We start from the raw sequence: 22,948 nt of genomic DNA on the forward strand, positions 1-22,948 counted from the left end.
CAAGCTTCTCTTACTTCTCCACCTATTGAAATACTCTTCCTTTCAAGGCCAAGCTTCTCCAGGAAACCTATCCTGCTGAAAACATTTTCCCCTTCCATGTTGTGTCCTGTGTCCTGCTTATTTGTCTAGATGACTTTTTATTCTCCCACTGGATTATAAATAGAGATCATACCATTTTTTAAATTTCTGTGTCCCCAACAGTTAACACAACATTTTAAACACGGAACTTTGAATTTAACACCAGAGGATTCTGAATTCAAATTATGGCCCTTTTACTTACCTTGTGACTCCAGACTAATCCCTTCACTTCCCTGAGGCTCAATGTCCTCATCTTTAAAAAGAGGGGCTAGGATCAGATGGTCAGATGATAGAAAAAAAGTGAGGAAACACTGCCTTAAAGAAATCTCCATGGAGTTTCATGCTGGGCCACCATTTTAGCATCACCTTGCACAGGTGCCTCTCTTGGGCATGCCACTTCATACCTGATATCAGAATGAGCCTGGATCCTCTGTATCTTGATATCAGACTCTGGCACATTCAGTAGCGCTGACAGCTGCCTCAGAAGCATGCCCTTCTGTTGCTCGGTCAGTTGCCCAACTTCCACCTGCAAAATCAGCTCTACCAAGCCTCCCTTTTTAGGGTCTGGGAAAAGATAAAGCATCAAATTTCCATTTGGAGACTATCTAGTTATAGCTAGAATAATATGCATACTTTGGGTTTTTTATTTTATTTAATTAATTTAAAATATTGTTCCATGGTTACAAGATTCATGTTCTTTCCCTCCTCTCCCACCAAACCCCTTCCATAGCCGACACACAATTTCACTGGGTTTTACATGTGTCATTGATCAAGACCTATTTCCATATTATTGCTATCCCCATCGACCCATGTATATCTCGAATAATATGCATACTTTGGGTGTAACATAAGCTTGGAATATGTTGCATGATTTCCATGTTTTGGAATGAGGACTGAAAGAGAGTCTTCATCCTCTCTTCTCCATTCATCTCTCTTATTCCTGAAGTTCTGATCATCAAAAGCACTGTTTCTGAGTCCTGTCTATTACAGTTCTGTACCAGAACATAGTACATAATCCAGTTGAATCCATCCCAAAGGCCCATCTGATTTCTGCCTCATAGCCTCTGACCCAGCACACAGTCCTTGTATTTTTCCAGGAAGAGAAGCAATGATTTGACTCCCCTGGCAACTCTGCCTAATGACCTGGTGTGGCGAGAACAGGCTGGTCTACTTATGAAGGTCCTCCAACCTGACCTTTAGTTCTTTAAGGGAATTGAAACTTAAGAATTAAAGCTGCATTGTATCATTTTGATTGGCACCAATACAACTACATCCATTGGAAATCAACTTTTTATTTCACTTTGGTCTCTCATTGCTTCTGAGAAGTAATATTAAAAAAAAAAAGAAAGAGAGACTACTTTCTTACTGTCAGGGAAGGTCATTTTTGAGTAGGGCCGCTAGAATGTTGTGCGACTTGGACAATTTTCCCTTAAAAGGAGGACACTTTGCACTCGATAAGAGATCAAAGGATATGAACAGGCAGTTTTCAAAGGAGGAAATCCAAGTCATCAATAATCGTGCTAAAAAAATACTTCAAATCACTAATAACTAGAGAAATGAAAAGTATAGCAACTGAAATTCTATCTCATGCTCATTTGAGTAGCAAAAATGACCCAAAAAATGACAAACATCAGAGCAGCTGGAGGAAAACAAGCACATTAATGCATTGCTGCAGAACTCTAAATTAGTATAGCCATTTTGAAAAGAAATTTGGATTTGTGCCGGAAAAAATCACTAAACTGTGATTTATCCTTTGACCTGATGATATAACTGCCAGGCCTCTTCCCCAAAGAGATCAGAGAAAGAGGAAATGGACCCATATGTACAAAAAATATTTATAACTCTTTCTATAGTGGGAATTAAGAGGATATTCATCAATTGGAGAATGTCCAAACAAATTATGTCATATAAGCATAATGATACATTATTAAGAAGTGATGAAAGGAAAGGTTTCAAAGAAACCTGGGAAGTCTCATAAAAATTGATAGAGAGTCAAGTAAAGAAAGCAGAACTAGGAGAACAATTTATACAAATGACAACAATAAATAATGAACTACTTTGAAAGACTTAGGAACTCTGAGTAATACAATGACCAACCGCAATTCCAAAGGACTTGAGATGAAACATGATTGCTACTTCTGGATAGAGAAGTGATAGATTCAGAGTGTAGAATAATATGTGTGTGTGTGTGTGTGAGAGAGAGAGAGAGAGAGAGAGAGAGAGAGAGAGAGAGAGAGAGAGAGAGAGAGAGAGAGAGAAAGCTAATGTGGGAATTTGTTTGTTTGACCTTACATATTTGTAATAGGTTTTGTTTTTCTTGTCTTCTCAATGGGTATGGGAAGGAGGTGTGAGGGATAGAATTTAGTACTGAAAATAAAATTGAATTTTTAAAAAGAACTCTGATGAATGAATAACCAACCATAATTCCAGAATATCCATTCTGAAAAATGCTGCCCTCCTCCTCACAGAGAAGTGATGGTCTCAAGCTGAAGAACATTTTTACAAAGTCAATGTAAGGAGTTTGTTTTGTTTTGTTTTGTTTTTGCTTGACTATGAATATTTTTTTACAAGGGATTTATTTCTCTTTTTTCCACTTTTTTCACACCAGGGAGAGGTAAGGAGAGAAAATAAACTAAAATGAAAAGGAGAACCCACTCTCTCATAACAAGTAATTTCCCAATTGGAAATTGCTAAAGAGGCCACATTGAAGCCTGTCTATGACAAATACCAATTACCCTTAGACAAGACTTTACCTCTGAATGCCCAGACAATGTTTTAAGACTATACAGAATCATGGTAGCCCTGCATTGGGGGTGGGAGTTCCCTCACATATGAAATTACAAATCTAAACCAAAACAACAATAAAAAAATTGGTCACTAAATTGGAAGAAACCCAAACATGAATTATAAATTGGGATAATTGGACACCCCCCCAAAAAAAACAGACAACTTCAAGATGGTGGTCATACCAGGCCGTACTTCCACTGTAGCAGTATCAATGTCGGAATCTCCTTGGAGGTCTGTGACTTTCAAGTGGAAAATATAGATTCCTTCCACCAGATTGATGAGCTGCAGAGATGCACTATGGTCAGAGTCATAGATTATGTCCTAAAAAACACACATAATTAGATGCATTATTTATTAATAGTAACTCCTGGCTATTTTATCAAGGCTTTGGCTCCTTATTCTTTCCTGTATCATTGCCATGTTTTAAAAAGGCACCACTTTTAAAGAGTTATCTCAAATCAAGGGGATGTCCAGTTGGGGAATGGCTGGACAAGTTTTTGTGATATATAACTATAATGGAATACCATTGTGCTGTAAGAAATGACAAGCAGGACGATCACAGAAAAACTTGGAAACACTCACATGAATTGATGCAAAGCAAAGTGAGCAGAACCTGAAGAACACTATATACCAGAAAAGCAGTGCTATACCATGATCATTTGTGAGTGGCATAGCTACTCTCAGCAATACAAGAATCTAAGACAGTTCCAAAGGGCTCATGATGAAATATATTATCCACCCCAGAGAAAGAAATAATTGAGTTTGAATGCAGATCAAAGTAAACTATTTTTCACTTTACTTTCTTCATGCATATATGTGTGTCTGTGTGTGTTTGTATATGAGTGTATCTATCTATCTATCTATCTATCTATCTATCTATCTATCTATGAGTCTTCTTCCACAACATGATCAATGTGGAAATATGTTTCACATGATCAGTCATGCACAACCTAGAGCAAATTGTTTACTATCTCTGAGATTTGGCTGGCTAATGAGGGAGAGAGAAAATTTTTAACTCAAAATTTTAGAAAACAAATGTTAAAATTTGTTTTTACATGCAATTGAGAAGAAATATAATACATAAAAATAGTCATCTAGATCCTAATTTTCAACATGATTCTAGAGGCCTCTCTTGGAATCAAGTGTTCAGAGGTATTCTTCTCTGTTGGCCATAAAGGTCTTGAGGAATCAAGGTAGAAAGCATCCCAGGAGGTGCTCAGACAGGCATGCAGACACAATTATATTTGGACAGCATTTTCCTTATAATGCTTTTGCTTTAAATTCTGTGGCCAAAGAAATACTTTCCCAGAGTTGAGCAAGGTCTGGTGATAAAGCTTGTACTCAGGACTTTGGGCTGCAAGGTCAGCACTCAAGTGAGCTTTTGTTTCCTCTCAAAAAGAAAAGACCTATTTGTATGAAAAGTGGTCATATTATATTTCAGAAGCAATAAAATAAGTACCCCAAGAAAAGTTGTATTTTGTTTCTATTTAATAAAATAACACCCCAAATTTAACATACCTGGTCTTCCATCCTCAATATATTCCAGAGGACCATGGAAAAAAAAGATTAAAATTAACAGAAAAGGTAGGTTAAAGAATACTCCCTAGCTATAACAGGTACTTTGACTTATCAAAGAAATAGGAAAATTTTGAGGGGAAATATGAATCTCAAAATACCTTCAAGAACAAAAAGTAGAGAGGAAGATCAGTGAATGAGATGTGCAATTGAAAATGAACCTAGAAAACCATCGAATTTTAAAAATCAAATTAAACTTAAAAATACAAAATCTGATAAGAAATTCTGACCATTCTGATGAGATCAACAAAACTGCAAGTAAAAATTGAATTAGCAAGTAAAACTCTGAGCGAGTTTTTTTTTTTTAATTAATAGAACAGATGACACTTTTAGTTATCCTAAGGTTTCTATGTAGGAAAAACAAATTCATATGTATCAAAAAGGAAAAGGTGAATCCACCACAAGTAAATTACAAATAAAGGATATTAGTGGGAACTATTTTTGTCTCACTAAAATATGCGACTTAAATTAAATGTTTACAAAAATCTAAAACCCTCACATTAATAGAACAAGAAGAACTTGAATGACAAAAAAAAGAAGCTAACAAGCCATCAAGTCATGAGTTCAGCAGCCCTTGTAAAGATTTTAAGAACTAAAAAAATGCATGTCATTATTATTCAAAAACCCTCTATTATCATAATCTCTCTTTAAACAAAATTCATTTCTCTCAAACCCCAAGTTGGACAAAAGTCATGATCTAATAAAATCTAAAGCCCAGGAGATGGGACCTTCATGTAGAATGGGCTCAGATGAGAGGCAAGGCCTAGGTTCTAATTCTGCCTTTGCTCAATGACTGAGAGACTTCAGAAAAATTCCTACCCTCTCTGTATCTCAGATTCTCCATTTGGGAAAATAGAATAATAATCACTTGTTTGTTTGGCTTTGCAGGTGTGATAAACAGAGATCACACACACACACCTGAATGTTCAATCAATCAATCAATATTTATTAAACAACCTCTATGTTTCAGACACTTCCATACAACTGATCAAGGGAAGATTAACATTCAAATGTTTCTGATTCCATATCCAACACTCTTCTCCAGTATATTACCAAAATAGAAGGCACAAGTGATATCTTTTTAAAATGCTAAGCTTAAGAGTTTTATTTTGTCTTAGAGGGAACCAGTAGCCACTAAGGATTCTTGAGCAAGAGAATAAAATGGCCAGATTCAGTCTTTAGAAAAATTATTTTACAGACTGGAGAGATGGGAAACTGGGATTCCAATTGGCAGGTTATTTCAATAGTACTGGTGGGAAGTGACAGGACACTTCAGAAGGGTGGTTGGTAGCTGTTTTGTGGTAAGAAGGGGATAGATGAGAGATGTTTTGGAAGCACAATCTTCAAGAAGATTATAGATTATCTGCCATAATCTCAAATAAAGGAAAAGGAAGGGTTAAAGATGAATCCGAATTTGTGAGTGTAGGTGACTAAAAGTAAGAAATAAAGGGGGTTTGGAGAAGGGGTGATAATGTGGAGGAAGAAAATAATGAGTTCTACTTAGTACACACTGAGTTAAAGAAAGTTAAAGAAGCCTATAGAATTTCTGATTTGAATATGGTCACAGGCTACAGGTGCTCAGGAAAAAGATGAGGACTAGATTTACAGATATGGGAATCATCTGCAGAGATGATCATTTAATCCAGGGGTGCTGCTGGGATCACTGAAAGGAGTTTTTGTATAAAGAGAAGATCCAGGACGAAGTTTTAGGGGACACTCGGTATTAACAAAGCCTGCCATGGATGAGAATATAGCAAACAAAATGAATATACAAGAGAAAACGTGTCATGAAAGCCAAGAAGAGAGTATCAAGATGGAGGGATGGTCAAGAGCATTAAAAGCTTCAGGTATGTCAAGAAAGATAAGAACTGAGAGAAAGCTATTGGATCTAGCAGTTAAGCTGTACCTTGGTAGCATTGAAGAAAAGAGTTTCTGTTGAATGGTCTCAATAGAACAGAGATAGCATCTGTTGAAAGTCAAAATTGTAAAAGGTTGAGGGGTGAATAAGAGAAGGGAAGTCAATGAATGTAAATGCCTTTTTCTGGGATGACTGAAAGAGAAAAGAGCTATAGGACAGTATCCTTTTAAAAAATATTTTATTTTAAATTAAAAAATTTTTAATGAAAATTAATTAAACATTTTTATTTTAAATATTCTTGCTCTGTGCTCCTTAGGCCATATGAAGCCATCCAGGATGGCAAACGTAGGAGTGGGAAAGATCTGATGATACCCTTGCTCACCATCCTTGGCTTCAAACTACTACCACTATTACTATGTATCTTTTAAAGCTGGACCTTGGCCATCTAGCTCTCTCTATTCATACTGATATTAGATGAATCTAAGCCTCAAGTAAAGACCCAGCACCATAACAAAAAGGCAGTGGGGCCAGGAGCTTCCCCGATGACTTGACCAACACCAAATAGAGGAGTGCCTCCCCAACATGTGCTGGGGGGTAGAGGGGAAGAGAGAAGAGAGTTAAAAAGTCTTGGACAATCTTCCATATCCTCCTGTTGTCTACAACAGCCCCAGTTCCTGTCTCTCATTGCAACAAAAGACCTGGAAACAGAAGAGAAGGATCCAGGTCTTCCAGGCATCATCTGAAGTTCCTCTGGACATAAACCCCCTCTGTGGTGGGTGGGCAGGAGGACAGCCCCCAAATGGCAAGATTTATTGGAGGCTACTGCTTTGAAGTTGGGTAAACTCATGCTTTCCCCAACTTTACCCTGCCCAGATACCCAGTGTTGGAGCCTAAGTATGGCTAAAGGAAGCCTATGTCTGACTGTTACTTTCCTAGACCCTAGTGGAGGGGCAAAGTCTATTGTGTGTGGTCTGGGCTACCTTTTCCCTTCCCCTTCCTGAGCATGGCTTTCATCTGCTTTCCCTGTGCCAGTAGAGTCAATCTGGCACCATCTGACATTCTGCTATGCCTAGGGAAAAGCCCTATGTCCCTGCCTGGTTATACTTTCCTGTTATCACTAAACTATTGGCAATCAAGTTATGACAATTGGGGGTACAGGGGGAAGGGTCATTAGCAACTCCTGAAACTCTCTACTAAGGTATGAAGAAATTGTGATCTGCATCCATGGGAGGAAATCCAGATCTTTTGAAGAACTGAGGAAATAATAACTCAAATATAGCACTTAGTTTAATAAGCATTCATAGCAGCCTTATAAAGTAGATAACATAATATTAGATCATCATCTACAGAAGAGGGATTTTAGGCTTAGAAAGATTAAACATCTTCCCCAAGACTGTATGACGAGTAAATTCAAATTCAGGTCTTCTTATTTCAACTGCAATTTCTATTATACTAAATTATATTATACCTCCCTCTTTAACCTAACAGTCCTTCCACTTGCATTTGCCATGCTGTTCATTCTCCTAAGTCTGGCTGCCCTCACAATGGCAAATTAACAAAGGCTCTGACATGCCAAACACGACATTATCCTAGGATGACCTAAATAACGTATAATTATGATTTTAAATTGCAAAGTTTAAATTCTTTTTGAGAGTAATTTTAGGTTAAGAAACATGCTACCTTTCCGAATCCAGAAAATGAACTCTTTGGAGAAGGCACCATGAAGATGCCTCCACAGATGACACCCTGCACCAGAAGATCCAGACTGAACTTTGGGATGTGGTGATTTGAACTATGTGGGGTTGAGTGCATTTGTTTTGTATGTATACTGTTATGCTGAAGGAGACTGCCCCCTAACTGGCTTTTTGTCAATGCGCCTGGCAATCATTGATTTTGTTCTCTTTTCCTCTTATCCACAAATTATAGTAATTTCAAAGTTGGTGTGTTTACAAGACCCATCAGAGAGACTAGTCTTCCTTGGCTCTCAGGGGAGAATGTATAATTGAAAATCTGTTATCCTAAAAAAAGAACTACATATCCCGAGAGCCCGCTGACTTCCTGTCATTACATATTTCCTGTAGACAGAGGATAAAGGGAGTGAGCGTTAAGGCTCTTGCGCTCTCTTTGGGCATGATACAGAAATCAGCAGTGATGGTGGTGAGTGGGGATTTTTAAAATGGCCAACCAGCCACGGGAATGTGGTTTTTAATTTGTATCCTCTTTATTCCTTGATTTCTAAAATGATCATTTAATAAACCCCCTAAACTATAATATTTTTATTATTTGAGGTATAAATTTAATTTTTACAATACTTACTCCAGCTGCTGGACTCTGACTGTCCCGCATCCACAGATAAGACACAATTCCTCGGTCATCAGTCGACTTTGAACCATCCAAAGTAATGGTGTTATTGGGAAGTACGAGAATATGTCTGCCACCAGCCCAAGCTCTGGGAGGAATGTTGTTTTCTAAGCCATATGAAATAAAAAACATCTTTATTTAAAACACAGATAATGGAAACGACGGCCATCCAGAGCACATAAAAATCCATGGTTTGCATTGCAGTTTTGTAGACATAAGATATACAAAAATTATAGTGTATAAGAATCCCTTCCACAATCTATCCATGAAGTAGTCACACACCCTCCAGAGAAGAATGTCTGTAATAACAAACCTACTACCTTCCCAGACAGCTGATTCCACTTTTGGACAGCTCTCATTATTTGAAAGCTATTCCTTCCATTAGCTAAAAAATAGCTAATAATGATGATAACTAGCACATATGTTCTGGGTATTGTGCTAAGCACTTTACAATTATGATCCATTTAAACCTCACAACAACTCTGAGAGGCAGGTGCTATTCCACATTTTACAATTGAGGAAACTTAGGCAAGGAGGCTAAATGACTTGCCCAGGGTCACAGAGATAGTATCTGAAGTTGAACTCAGGTCTTCTTGATTATAGACACAGTGCTCCACCCACTGTAGCAGCTAGCCACTTAAATATGGCTCTCTGGAATTCTTACTCATTGGCTTGGCTTGGGCTATATGAAAAGAATGATTTTTTTACATTATAAACCCACTGACTTTTCTCTTCATTCTTTCCATGACTTGACTTCTTTTGTTCCCTCACTTTCTTGTCTGTCCTTATCTGAACATGTTCTGGCCTCTCTTTGTCCCTCCTAAAACATGGCGTTCAGAATGAGACGCAGTGAAACCTAAGGAGACCTTCACTTGTCTCTTTTTGTACCCCCAGGGTTTGGTACAGCACCCGGTACACAGTAGGAGCTTGATAAATGTTTATTGACCGACTTATTAACTGCCAGTAAACTCCTATGACATTGGGAACTTGGACTCCAAAATCCGGAGTCAGGGGATGGATTAAGAGAAGGCTGTTTAATGAAAGGAGACAACATGTATTCTATGGAAGAACATGGGGGCAATGGATATCTCTGAGCCTTTAGAAGGTTGGTGGCTGAATTAAAGAAGAAAAGGAGGACAGGACTCAAGGCTAATTTTCCTCCTTAGGAATCACATTCTTTCACATCAGTGTATTCATATTTTTTTTATCTGGGGTTTTTGGTTATGTATGAGTTTGCTCTTACAACAATGACCAATGTGGAAGGGTATTTTGCATGACAATTGAAAGATTTTTTAAAAAGGAATAATTTGACTTTGAACTATACCCTGGAAAAGTTCCTGCATATGACATTCCTTTGAGAAAATTCTATACCTGTGTGACCTTAGGCAAACCACTCAGCCTCCTTCTGCCTCAGTTCTCTCATCTGTAAAATGAGTCAGACTGGAGGTCCCTTCCAGCTTCAGATCAATGATCTCTGCCTTGTTATTCCACCAATGTCTTCTTATACCAAGTGAGTAAACACTAAATTACCTCTGAATTTGAACCCTGAAACCTAGGGTTATTTTTTTTATTTCAAATTCCCTCAGAAGCATAAGAAGCAGATTTTGGGGAGGGGGAGGTATAGATATATAGCACGGTAGAGAGCACAGAAAGCCTGGAGTCAGGAGGATCTGGGTTCAAATCCAAGTTGGAACGCTTCCTAGCTGTAAGGCCCTGGGCAAATCACTTCAGTCTGATTGCCTAGTCCCTGCCACCCCTCTGTCTTAGAAGGAACACTAGGACAGAGCATCAGTGTTTAAAAGAAAAAGAAGCAGCAGATAGGGCTTCGTTCTGCATTTCCCATCTCCCACACCTGCAGTGATCAAATCCATCGGGCCAAAGGTAAAGTCGAACGTGGGCTTACCCTCTCTGACAGCCACCGAGAGGGTGGCCATGCTGCTCAAGCCCTGGCTGTCTTTCACCGTCAGTCGGAAGTGGTAGGTGCCGACCTGCAGTCCGGTGACTGTGGCTACAGGTTGATCAATGTTTTCAATCACCACAGCACTTGGGCCACTGGAAGAAAACAGCAAGAGTTGGGAGTGGAAATCATCTCTTGGGGCTTTGATCCTGCCAGCCATTATGGTGCTATTTTTCAGTAGGTTTCAAGATGGCAAAGAGATGAGGAAACAGAGCACCCAAATGCCCAGTTGAGACTGAAGTCAGACAGACTCATCTTCCTCGGTATGAATCTGGCCTCAGATACTTCCTAGCTGGGTGACCTGGGCAAGTCATGTAAGGCTAATTGCCTCAGTTTCCTCATCTGTAAAATAAGCTGGAGAAAGAAATGGCAAACCACTTCAGTATCTTTGCCAATAAAACCCCAAATGGGGTTACAAAGAGTCGGACTCAATTGAAATGAACAAACAACAGTTTTTTTCAGTGGAAATTCACATTAACTAGAGAATTCATGATGAGCTTAGACTGAAAGAATATAAGAATTTGAATTCTGAATTACATAATTCATCAGTCATAAAGAAAGTATTTCAGTAGAAGAAAAACAATAGCTTGATCACATGGGTTGATGGAGATATGGTTGGGGATGTAGACTCTAAATGACCACTGGTGCAAATATCAATAACATGGAAATAGGTCTTTATCAATGACACCTGTTAAACCCAGTGAAATTGCATGTTGGCTATTGGTAGGAGGGGGTGAGGGGGAGAGGAAAGATCATGAATCACGTAACCATGGAAAAATATTCTAAATTAACTAATTAAATAAAAATTTCCAAAAATAAAAAAAAATAACTTATTTCCGGCTCTTTTGGATTCCTGGGAATAAAGTGTATATTAACTGTTCATAAAATGATCTGCTTTTTGGATAACCAAACTTACATGCTATTTCCAACTTCTTATCTAAATAAAAACAAGAAAATAAGTGAGAATAGTATAAAGCACGGAGTCAGATGGCCAGGGTATTAGCCCTGGCTTTGCTATCTTGGCCAAGTCACTTCAAGACCCTCTGAGCCTCAGTTTCCTCATCTCTAAAGGGAGGGTATTGGACTCAATGATCTCAAAGGTCCCCTCTCCAGTTTCAAGTTCTGCAGTTCTCTCTTTTCAAGTTGAGGTTAAAATGGTAGGTATTATTGTCTCCCACATTATCAGTTACCCAATCAGTCAGTACAAAGACCAAGAAGGACATCAATTTACCCTCCCTATCGGCAGCGGCTGGGGGCAGCTCAGTGGCTCAGTGGATGGAGCTCTGAGTCTAGTGTCAAGAAGATTTGAGTTCAAATGTGGCCTCAGACACTTGTGATCCCAGGCAAGTCACTTATTCTCTGTTTGCCTAATCTACTGGAGAAGGAAATGGTGAACCGCTCCAGTATCTTTGCCAATAAAATTCACCAACAGTCAGACACAACCAAAATGACTGAATGACATCCACTGGCATCTGAGTGGCCATGATCGCCCAATAAGCTTGGAGAAGGCTTAGGTAAGCTAAGGATAAGGAATTCTCCAATGAAGAATCCCTCTTTCCTAATCTAGTCTTAGAACCAAGAGTTACAGGTTCAAATTCTGGCTCTGACAATGATTTACTGGTTGGGTGACTGAGCAAGTCACCGAGTCTTTCTGAGCCTCAGATTCCTCCTGTGTGAAATGAAGATACCCCTACTTTGTCCTTTCTAGGTCTATGAACAAAGAAACAGTGCAGAAATTTTGAGATTCTTATGTGAAAGTGAGTTGCTGTTATCATGAAGGGGTTGGGACCTACGATTTTCACCTTGTCCCTTTTTGTCCTGGGCACAGAATGCCTTGCTTAAGCCTAGGGCTTTGGGGGCATTTAACATGTGCTACCTGATATTTTCCCAGCGATAAAAAATGATGCCCTGATCATCAGTGCTTCTGCTTCCATCGAGGACCATGCTTTCCACAGGAAATATCAGCTCTTTGTCTGGACCAATCACAGCAATAGGGGGACTGTTTTCTAAAATAACAAAAACCAGAATGTGAAAATAAGCACCTTTAAAATTATTACCAATGCTCAGATTCCTTTTAAACTGTTTATTCTGAACTCATTCACGTCATTTCACACAGTAATTGGGCCCCCATACTAACAAGAAACAGTTTTGTGTGAAAAACAATGATGGTCCTGCAGAATAGAAAATTAAACATCAATCAACCTACATTATAACGGGTCTACCATGTGCCAGACATTATGCTAAGTGTTAGGGATATAAAAGGAAGCAAATCCCAGTTCCTGCCGTCAAAGGGGCTTACAATCTAATTGAGACAACATCCGAACATATTCAAAGCAAGCTGTATGAAAGACAAATAGGAAATAATTAACAGAGGGAAGATACTAGAATCAAGAGACGTGAGGGAAGGCTTTCAATAAAAGGTAGAATTTAGCTGGGGCTTAAAGGAAACTAGAGAGATCAGTAGGCAGAGTGGAGGGAGTGAGCACATTCCAGGTATGGCAGATAGCCAAAGAAAACTCCCTGAGTTGAAAAATGGGAGTGTTTTGTTTGTGAAACATCCAGGAGGCCAGTGTACATGTTGAGGAATGAGGCATAAGAAGGTTAGAAAGAGAGGAGGGGGCTAGGTTATGATGGTTATGACTTTACTTCAGGGATGGATTATTTATATAAATAGTCAAAAAAAAGGTTTGTGTACTGAATTTTTAACTAAATTGGTTTTCTATATTATTTGGGAGGGTGGGGAAATGACTGTTGTAGAACTAAAAATCATCAACAAAATGATTTTTTAAAAAATAAATGAATGAGCTGAATGAATGGACAAGAGTTTTTAGAGGGTTTTTAAAAATATTTTATTTTTTCCTAATTACATGTAAAAACAATTTTTTAACATTCATTTTTTAAGTTTTGAGTTCCAAATTCTCTCCTTCCTTCTCACCCTCTTCTATTCTCTCCCTTCCCTGAGATGGTAAACAATCTGAATAGATTTTACACGTGCAGTCATGTAAAATATTTTACCATATTAGTCATTTTGTAGACAAGATCTCAAATGGAAAAAAAAAGAAGTAGAAAGAAAATGAAATAGAGTATGTTTCAATCTGCATTCAGACTCCATCAGAACAGATGGCATTTTTATCATGAGTCCCTGGGATTGTCTTGGATCACTGAATTGCTGAGAATAACTAGGTCCTTTCACAGTACCTCATCAAAAAAAAATATTGCTGCCACTGGGTACAATATGTTTTTGGTTCTGCTCACTTCACTCTGCATCAGTTCATGTAAATACAGATTTTTCTGATATCATCTTGCTTATCACTTCTTATAACACAGTATTCCATCACCACTGTATACCACAACGCGTTTGGCCACTTCCCAATTGACAATCTTTCAATTTCCAATTCTTTGCTACCACAAAAAGAGCTGCAAAAAAATTTTTGTATAAATAGTTTTTACTTCCCTCCCCCACTCCTTTTTATCTCTTGGGTACAGACCTAATAGTATTGATGGATCAAAGAGTATTTAGTGTTTTAGAGTCCTTAGAGCATAGTTCCAGGTTGTTCTCCAAAATGGTTGGATCAGATCACAACTCTACATTAGTGTCTCAGTTTTCCCACATCCTCTCCAACATTTATCATTTTCCTTTCTGTCATTCTAAGCAATAAAATAAGTGTGAGGTGGTATTTCATTGGTTTTAATTTGCATTTCTCTAACCAAGAGTGATTTAGAGCAGTTTTTCATATAATTATAGATGGCTTTGATTTCTTCATCAGAAAACTGCTTGTTCATACCAAAAGTTCCTTGAGTTCAAAGGATTCCTTCTGAGGGCCCTCTTGTGATTTCTTCCAGTTATGCCCAAGCTCTAAATAAAATGCCCAGCTGTTGCATACAGGCCAAGAATGTCTGCCATAGTTTTCAGATGACAGGACAATGCATCTGCTCCCAGGTCTACCACAAGCATTTGTGTCTGAATATATGGTTACTGTGCAGATTACTGAAATGGCTCATAGTAGCAACCAAATATGTCACATAAAGTATGTTTTTACCAGGGGAGTACTAAACAGTTTGATTGCTCATTGGGTGAATCATTGACTAGTGGGCTAAAGTGGGATTATGTCCTTTTCTGTCAAGGACGGACCAACAGATTTTAATTTTTCTGAACCTAATTTCTTTGTCTGTAAAATGAGAATTCTCTTTTTCTTTGGACCCAACAAGAAAAAAGGAGTGGGGAAAAAAGAGTTGTGCTTTATGGCATAGATTCCCTTTCTTCCCCAGAGAAGAAAAAGCTAGAGATACCATTTAAGTGAGCAGAACCCCTGGAACAATTCAAGGTAAGGCATTCAAGAATGCAGGTGTCACTCACACTTTGCTGCTAAGTTGCACAGTGTATAAAATCCTGGACCTGGAGTCAGGCCAACTAATAGAAGCTAAATTATAAAGTCAATTTACTTTCCACCTGGCCATAGGATATCTGAGTGTCTTTTCCACCATGTTCGAAAGAGACCCTTCTAAAAAATGCTGGTATCCCTGAGGCAGAAGGGAGGATAATTGTGTCCATCCAAAAGAATTCTAGACTTAGAGCTAGAACAGTCCTTAGATGCCTGGATTCACTCTAACATCCTCATTTTATATGTGAAATCTGAAGCTGGAGTAATCTAGAAGATGACCACACTGCAGTGTTTCATCAAGGGTTTAGAAATTAAAATTATGATGGGACTAAAATTCCTTATAATTCAATCCCCAAAGCCTGCTGCCTCAGTTCATGCAAGCTTTGGGGTTTAGAATGAATATAACTGAATCTGAGGCTTCTGAAGCAAAGACCTCTCTGCTCAGAATCATCAGACCCAAGGCACTTCCACTGTCACCTACCAGTCTGGACCCTCACGTTGACCTCAGTAGTGGATTGCTGTCTTAATGAATCTGTGATTGTCAGTTGAAATATATAATCTCCTTCTTTCATACCAGACAACTGAAGGTATGGCGTCTTCTCTCCCTGGGTATTTGACAATTAAAAAAGAAAGAAAAAACAAATGCAGGATTTTAGACAATTATGAAAAGAGGCTCTACTTTTAAAAATAGGATATTATGGAAAACCAACAGATTTAACAAAAGATATTTTACTCAAGCAAAGAATGTTTGTACGTCTTTATGGAATTATGGCTGAAAATCCAAAGCAGTCGAAATTTTCAGACAGCATTTTTTTCATTTGAGCTAAAATAATTAAAATGGCCAACTTTAGCTTTAATAGATACATATTTCTTTTGTTGGTAATAATGCCAATTACTTCTCCCAACTAAATGTCAGATTGTTATGCATTATTTACATTATCTGGATATTCTATTTCCTTTATTTCTTTTAATAATAGCTAACATTTGTGTAATGTTATAAAGAAAGTGCTTTACATGCATTACCTCTTTTGATTCTCAAGGCAACTATAAGGTAGATGCTATTACTATTGCCATTCTACAAAGGAAGAAACTGAGGCTGAGATAGGTTAAGTGATTTGACCAGTGTCACATATCTAGTTAAGTATCTGAAACAGGTTTGAAACTGACTCCTCCTACACTCTCCTCTATTACAACTATGTGCCTTGTTTCCCCTGAAAAGATTCTTCCTTGAAAATAGTACCAAGATATTTGTGGATTATTAATTTTTTTAGCTTATAAGGACTTAAAAGAAGATCTAACTCTTCATGAACCTTCCCCATTTAAGGATAAGTGGGGTGTGTATTTTCTGGTGATTAAATCTAAAATGGGTAGGGAAGAGTTAATCCCATCTTTACAAATATGTTATCTACATTTCTCTCAATTCCTTCATTAATATCTTAGCCACTTCTATACTTCCTTCTTTCTCTCTATATCTGTGTTTTAGTCCTCCATTTGTCATACCTATTTATCTCTTTATCTCAGTCTGTGATTCTATCTGACTTTGGCTTTAGGTCTCTGGCTCTCTGAATCTATATAAAAAGTCTCTGAATTGGAGTTTCTGCCTCTGTAAAATTAGAGGGTTCAACTAGATGATCTAGATCATCCTGCGACTCAATAAAATATTCTTCTTTGATGCTTCTTTCAACACTTGAATAGACCCATGATCTCTCCAACAGTGCGGATCACTATTTATCCTTGCCTTCTCTTTCTGTATAACTTTTGTCCACATACTCTAGTGAATCTTTCATAGGGAGTCCACCCAGTGTGCTGGGTTCTTATCTATAGAGATCCTATCGTTAGGAATGTAGCATCTCTCTGATGACATATAAAGGGATCATATAGATCTCTAAAGATTTCTCATGGGTAGTGAACTACAACCTGTTCAACCCTATCATACAGATTACCACTGACATTTACTCAGACAATTATCTTAGTTCATCAGAGACTGTTGAATTACATGATTCACCAAGCCCAATTCATTGTCTCTTTCCAATCACTGTCCAAGATAAATGCACCGACAGACCAGCTCTAAGAGTTGTCCATCCAACTGCAAATTATAGTCTGGTCAGTAGGAGTTTCTTCCTCATGGTTTTTTTTTTTCCATTCAGAAAGTCAAGTCTAAATCTTTTAAGTAACTTCTAATCTCATTGAGGAGGCTCTGTATGATATCAGGGATTGATACAATCAGCCCAATACCATCCTCAAAGAGGAGCATCTGGAGGACCTCACTGTCTCTAAGAAATCTCTCTTGCATTTGGACTCTGCATTAATGACAAAGACCTTAGGCACACACACAACTCCTTGTTTGAAACTTCACTGCAAGTTAATCAAGGGTTGTTGAACAAAGTTATATTTGGTACATTGATTTTAACTTGGGACATTCTCTTGGAATGGTATTTTGTTCTACAAAACAAAATGTTTTTTAATAGCCAAAAATCGATATGTACAGAGCAATCTTATATTCCTTTCAATTCTGTGCCATCAGGGATGGTGGAACAAGGGAAGAGATTTATAACTGGAACAGACTTCATGTAGTCTAAAACCTTCATTTCTTTTTTTAATTGAAACCCATACCTACTTTCTTAAAATTGATTCTAAGTATTTGTTCCAGGGCAGAAGAGTGATTAAGGGTTAAGCAACTGGGGTTAAGTGGCTTGCTTAGGGTCATAAAGCTAGGAAATGTCCAAGACTGTAAAAATTAAAATTTTAATCTCTAATAATAAAAATATTATATTTTATGGAGGTTTATTAAAGATCATTAGAAATCAAGGAATAAAGAGGACACAAAAGAAAAACCAAATGCCCATGGCTGGTTAGCCATTTTCAAAATCCCCAATCACCACCATCACTGCTGATTCTACATCATGCCAAAAAGAGAGAGGAGGAGCCTCAATGCCCACTCCCTTTATCCTCTGTCTACAGGAAGTATGTAATGACAGGAAGTCAGTGGGCTTTCAGGATAGGTAGTTCTTTTTTTAGGATAACAGATTTTCAATTTTAATTATACAGGCATTTGAACCCAAGTCCTCCCAACTCCCCTGTTGGCACTCTATCCCTTATGCTACCTAAAACTTTCATTTTACAAATAAGGAAACCAAGATCAACAAGTAATGTCTTCCATCAATGATTCCCAAGGCCAGCTAAGCACTTGTCCAATATTCTTTAAGATAAGTTTACTTTTCAATGAATGACCTGCTGCTGGAAGAAACTGTGCCTTGCCATCTGGTGTCCTAAGAAAATACCCAACCTATATTTAACTCAAACATATCTATGGAAAGAAAGTTCCCTTATTCTTACCTTTGTTACTTTTTGGAATGAAGCCACAGTGATTTGTCTAAGTTCATAGAGATAGGAACTGGGATTCAAATCCAAGTCTTCTGCCTCCAAATGTGATACTCTTTCTAATATGCTAGAATGTGGTTTGCTATCGATTATAATTTTCACACTCATACTTGTTCCCTTTTGTCAAGAATGCTCTCAACATGTATATAAAATATTCTCAAAAGATTCTGAAGACATAAAAAGGTTGGCATATGGGTCATTACTGATATTAGCTTAGGGCCTTTCAATAGTAATAACATCCATAATTGTTTTCCCTAAGCTTTTGGTATCCTCTCTACTTTCAAACAGATTGTGCCATCTCTAATATATGTGAGGGAGGAATTAATCCAAAGCATGGGGGAGGTGCAAAGAAAAAAAAACCAAAAACCTCAAGATTCCAGTCAGAGAACAGAAGGGGGATGGATGAACTCCAACTGTCACTTGGTCACTACTTCTTCAGCTGAGAAAAGGCGGAAGAAGGTAAACCTCCCAAGCTGGGAAGAAGATGGATCTCTCTGGGAATCAGCAGCTTTCCCTGTGAACCTCTGGATATCTTTTCCAGGTTCTCAACAACAGCACAGAGTCATCTGTGAATACTGTAGACAGGGACTTTGAAAGGAAGCTGGCTACAGAGAAATCTGTGGTCAAGATCTCCTTCTACATTTCTCCCTGACCTGTTCCTGGACTCTTGAATTAAAAACTATTTAGCTGAGGAATAGGGATCAACCTGCAGCTGGCCAGAAGAGGGTTCAAGGCACTCAACCTTGAACCCCAAGAACTTGGGAGGGGCAGTCTGCTAGAGGGGAAAAGTGGTAGGTCTTTCTGTTCCCCCACTTTCCTTGCCTGCCTCTCCTTCCCTGGGGGAACCCAAATAAATTGTTTACTATTTTAGAATTGTGTAGCTAGTTCTGACACTAGAAAAGGGGACAGACAATTTGGGGAGAATCACATCTCTCCCCCAAAAGGGAAGATTAGCTCAGGATCCCAGTGATCCAAACTGCCTAACCCAAGGAACAACATCTCTCCTTGATAGTGGGATGACCTCAGGTTTCTGGAGGGAAATGACAGCAGGTGTCCCTAAGGAGACCAGAGGCAGAAGAATCCATCCTGCCTCTCAACAATAGCTAGGACCAAAGGGGAGGCAGTGGGTCATCTTACCCAAGCTAATCTCTCCAGTTCTTGTCTTCCATCTCCCAGAACTATCCTCTGAGGACACATATTCCCTCTGTCAGGGGGACAAGACTTGCCTATCTCTCTCCCAGAAAAAGAGAGGGGCAGAAGAAACTCTTCATCCTCTCTCCCCACTTCCCTCTCTCCTTCCATTCTCCCTGTTCCCCTTCTAATCCTTCTATTACACATGGTCCCTCTCTGTGAAGAGAGAAAACAGTCTCAGTCCAACTGCTCTTTCCATCTTTGCTTACTGAAGATCCAGGTACAATTCCTTCATTAACATCTTCAGCATTCAAGAAGTTACAGGTCAAGCTAAAGAAGATGAACAACAGAGGAAAGAAAAGCAGCACCTCTCCTGTAGAGCCTCAGTCAAAAGGGTCTGTTGTTCAATTATGACTGACTCTTCATGACCCTATGGACCATGCTGTCCCAGGGGTTTTCTCGGCAAAAATACTGGAATGGTTTGCTATTTCCTTAGCCAGTGGTAGAACACCAGAAGAGTTTTGCTAGGACTTAAATAATGAACTTGAATCAGTCATCCTCATGGACTGAGTGCCTTGCTTTTTCTTCCTTTCCTTCTCTCTGCTCTTTCTCTCTCCCCCTTCTTTCTTTCCCATAAAGTTTAGATGCTAGAGTCTAGTCTCACAATGAGGGAGCAATTCTACTCCTGTATAGGACCAAGTGAAGGCCAAAAAGTGTTCCAAACTAGTCGTTAAGGTTTGAAGAAGGTAATGATTTCAGGTGCTGTCACAAATTCATAATGCTGCAGTGACAACGTGCATGAGAAAGTGAGCTTGATTTCAAGTCAGAGGACCAGGATTTGAAATCTGTGAAAGCTGTGTAGCTTTTTTTTTTTTCTTGTTATAACCCTGGACAAGTCACTTTACTGCTCCAGACTGAGTTTCCTCATCCATAACAAAAAGGTCCCTTTCAGCTCTAAACACCATAGTGCTATGCTCCCAAGTACAAAGAGAGCACTGGGGACTGGGAAGTCAGAATCTCAACATAAGGATCCTAATGGCAAAATTACTAAATCTCAGAGTTGGAGGGGACTTCAGCAGCCATCTATTCCAATCTATTCCTGAATAAGAATGAGAATCCCATCTACAACACATCTGACAAGTGGTTAGTCAGCTTTTTTTTAAGGAAAAAACCACAATCTCCCAAAGTAAACCATTCCTCTTTGGCTACTTCTGACTGTTAAGAAGTTTGTCTTTAGGAGAGCTGCTGGGTGGCTCAGTGTATTGAGAGTCAGGCCCAAAGACAGGAGGTCCTGGGTTCAAATCTGGCCTCAAACATTTCCTAGCTGTGTGACCCTGAACAAGTCACTTGACCCCCATTTCCTAGCCCTTACCACTCTTCTGACTTGGAACCAATACCCAGTATTGATTCTAAGAAGGAAGGTAAGGGTTTATTTAAAAATCAAGTCTAAACTGGCCACTTAACAACTTATATCCACTTCTTCTATCTATTTATTCCCCCTGAGGCCAAGCAAGTCAAAGTATATTTCCTCTTCCACATGAGAACCCTTCAAGTAATTGAAGACAGCTTTAAGGCACCCTTCTATGTCTTTTCTCCTCCCTAGTTTCAACCAATGGCCAAATGACACGAATTCATTGTCCTTCATCACCTCAGTAATCTTTTTTTGGACAGTCTCCAATTTATCAAGTCTTCTTCAAATATGTTGTCCAAAACAGAACACAATACTCCAAATGCAGTATGGCTTGGACACTTTGCTTTCTTTGTTTTTTTTTTTAAACCCTTACCTTCTGTCTTGGAATCAATACTGTGTATTAGTTCTAAGGCAGGAGAGTGGTAAGGGCTAGTATAATCAAGAGAAATGGCCAAAAGCAGAGGAAAATCTGAGATTCAAAGAAGATGGACCCAGGAGGGGCAGATGGAACATTCAGGAAATTGGCAGGGGAAGGGAGAATTGAGAATTCCATGGAAGATTCAAAAGCAAAAACTGTTGGCCAGAGCTGGTTCTGGTCACTCTCTCTCTTACCAAAGACTCTGAAAAGAGCTAGTGAGGAGAGATGCTTTTCTAATACCTTTTCTACCTGGCTGAGCTAAAGAAAGTTCTTGCTCATTGAAGACACATGCTGATTTAAAACTACCTTTCCCTTAGGGGAAAGTCAAACCATTTCTCTGAAGAGATTTTTTAACCAGAGCCTTCAACAGTTGCTAGGGAAAAGATATTAGGGACCTCCCATCTCTTCCCTCTACCCCCCCATCTTTCTTTCCCAAAAACTTAATTGGATATTTTAGTTTACAGAAGACTGTCTCTGAGTTTTGTAATAGGAGGGAGGATTTCAAAGTCAAATAAGAAAGGGAGGGTTTGGGAGGGGTTGACTCACCTTCTGGTCAGGTCAGGACTCCATTAAAATTGTCCAGCCTGTTGGAAAAAGAAGGAAGGTGCTACCCAGAAATCACTCCCCAACAGCAACTGGTTTCCTGGTCCTAGCAATTTTAAAACCCCTCTGTCTCTCCCACTATTACACTAGGCAATGGGGGTTAAGTGACTTTCTTGCTTGAATTTGTATCCCCCCAGTGCTTAGCACTTAGAAAGTGTCAATGTTTTTTCATTTATTCATTTGCTCATGAGACAAGTGGGGTTGAGCTACCAAGATTGATCAGTTCTTATGGAACCTTCGTAATCCTATATATTCAGAACTCTAAAAGTGTCTGTGTTCCTCTTTCAACTTCGCTAATGGGTCGGAATAAAGATATTTATATTTATGACCTTGTTATCCTAGATCTCAAAACAAAATCCAGATTAAACTGATGAAAGACACAGGCAAATTATTCCAATTCTCATAAAGGAGAGCTTACCTGCATGACTACTTCTTTGCTTTTACTACGTTGGCTCAAAGACCACTCATAGCTGATAATTTGGTGGTCATCGCTGCTCTGGTTTCCATTGAGGGTGATGAAGTTCTTCGGTAAAGTTATCACCTGATTTGGTCCTGCATTGGCAAAGGGTGGATAGTCCACAGGCTTGTTGACTATTAGTATTGCATTGGTGGAGTTTGCAGCTCCATCTGAATCTATTACTGTTAACCTATGGAAAAGAGAATGAGAGACAGAGACAGACAAGGAGAGACAGAGAAATCCATTGGTATTGGGAGAACCTTTCTACTTCCCAAATTCTAAGCTTAGATACTTGTTTCTTCTACTTCTACTTTGTACCTCTCAGAATTAGACCTCTGTTAGGGATATAAAGAGGTAAAAGTAGCAAGAAGTTTGAAGATGAGATTGAAGTGGGGGAAAGCTTAAAGACATTCTGAAGGTAAAGAACTACTTTCCATAGGATTGAGGAAAAGGTTGTGAAGATTAAATTTAACTCTCCACTGATTGTGAAAATGAAATTAACTCTCCCCTGATTGTGAAGATTAAATTGTAACCTCTGCCTATTTTTAG

The 22,948-nt window shown here is 38.7% G+C and overlaps 1 protein-coding gene across 6 annotated transcripts in view; it reads right to left on the reverse strand.

Moving 5' to 3' along the window:
- The window catches only part of KIAA0319 (KIAA0319 ortholog), a 142,476-nt gene that overhangs the window by 25,531 nt on the left and 93,997 nt on the right, over positions 1–22,948 (reverse strand). For 5 of the 6 annotated variants that reach the window (XM_016431747.2, XM_016431748.2, XM_056823509.1 and 2 more), the window contains 7 exons: positions 22,361–22,589; positions 15,480–15,603; positions 12,493–12,622; positions 10,563–10,711; positions 8,615–8,766; positions 3,048–3,186; positions 483–642 (listed from right to left, as the gene is read on the reverse strand). In XM_016431747.2, coding sequence (XP_016287233.1) covers positions 483–642; positions 3,048–3,186; positions 8,615–8,766; positions 10,563–10,711; positions 12,493–12,622; positions 15,480–15,603; positions 22,361–22,589 — 1,083 coding nt within the window. Of the gene's footprint in view, positions 1–482; positions 643–3,047; positions 3,187–8,614; positions 8,767–10,562; positions 10,712–12,492; positions 12,623–15,479; positions 15,604–18,334; positions 18,499–22,360; positions 22,590–22,948 lie in introns of those variants that run through there. The other variant, XM_007487874.3, reaches the window with a different exon arrangement.

Source organism: Monodelphis domestica, chromosome 3, assembly GCF_027887165.1.
Source record: "Monodelphis domestica isolate mMonDom1 chromosome 3, mMonDom1.pri, whole genome shotgun sequence".
NCBI classification, from domain to species: Eukaryota; Metazoa; Chordata; class Mammalia; order Didelphimorphia; family Didelphidae; genus Monodelphis; species Monodelphis domestica.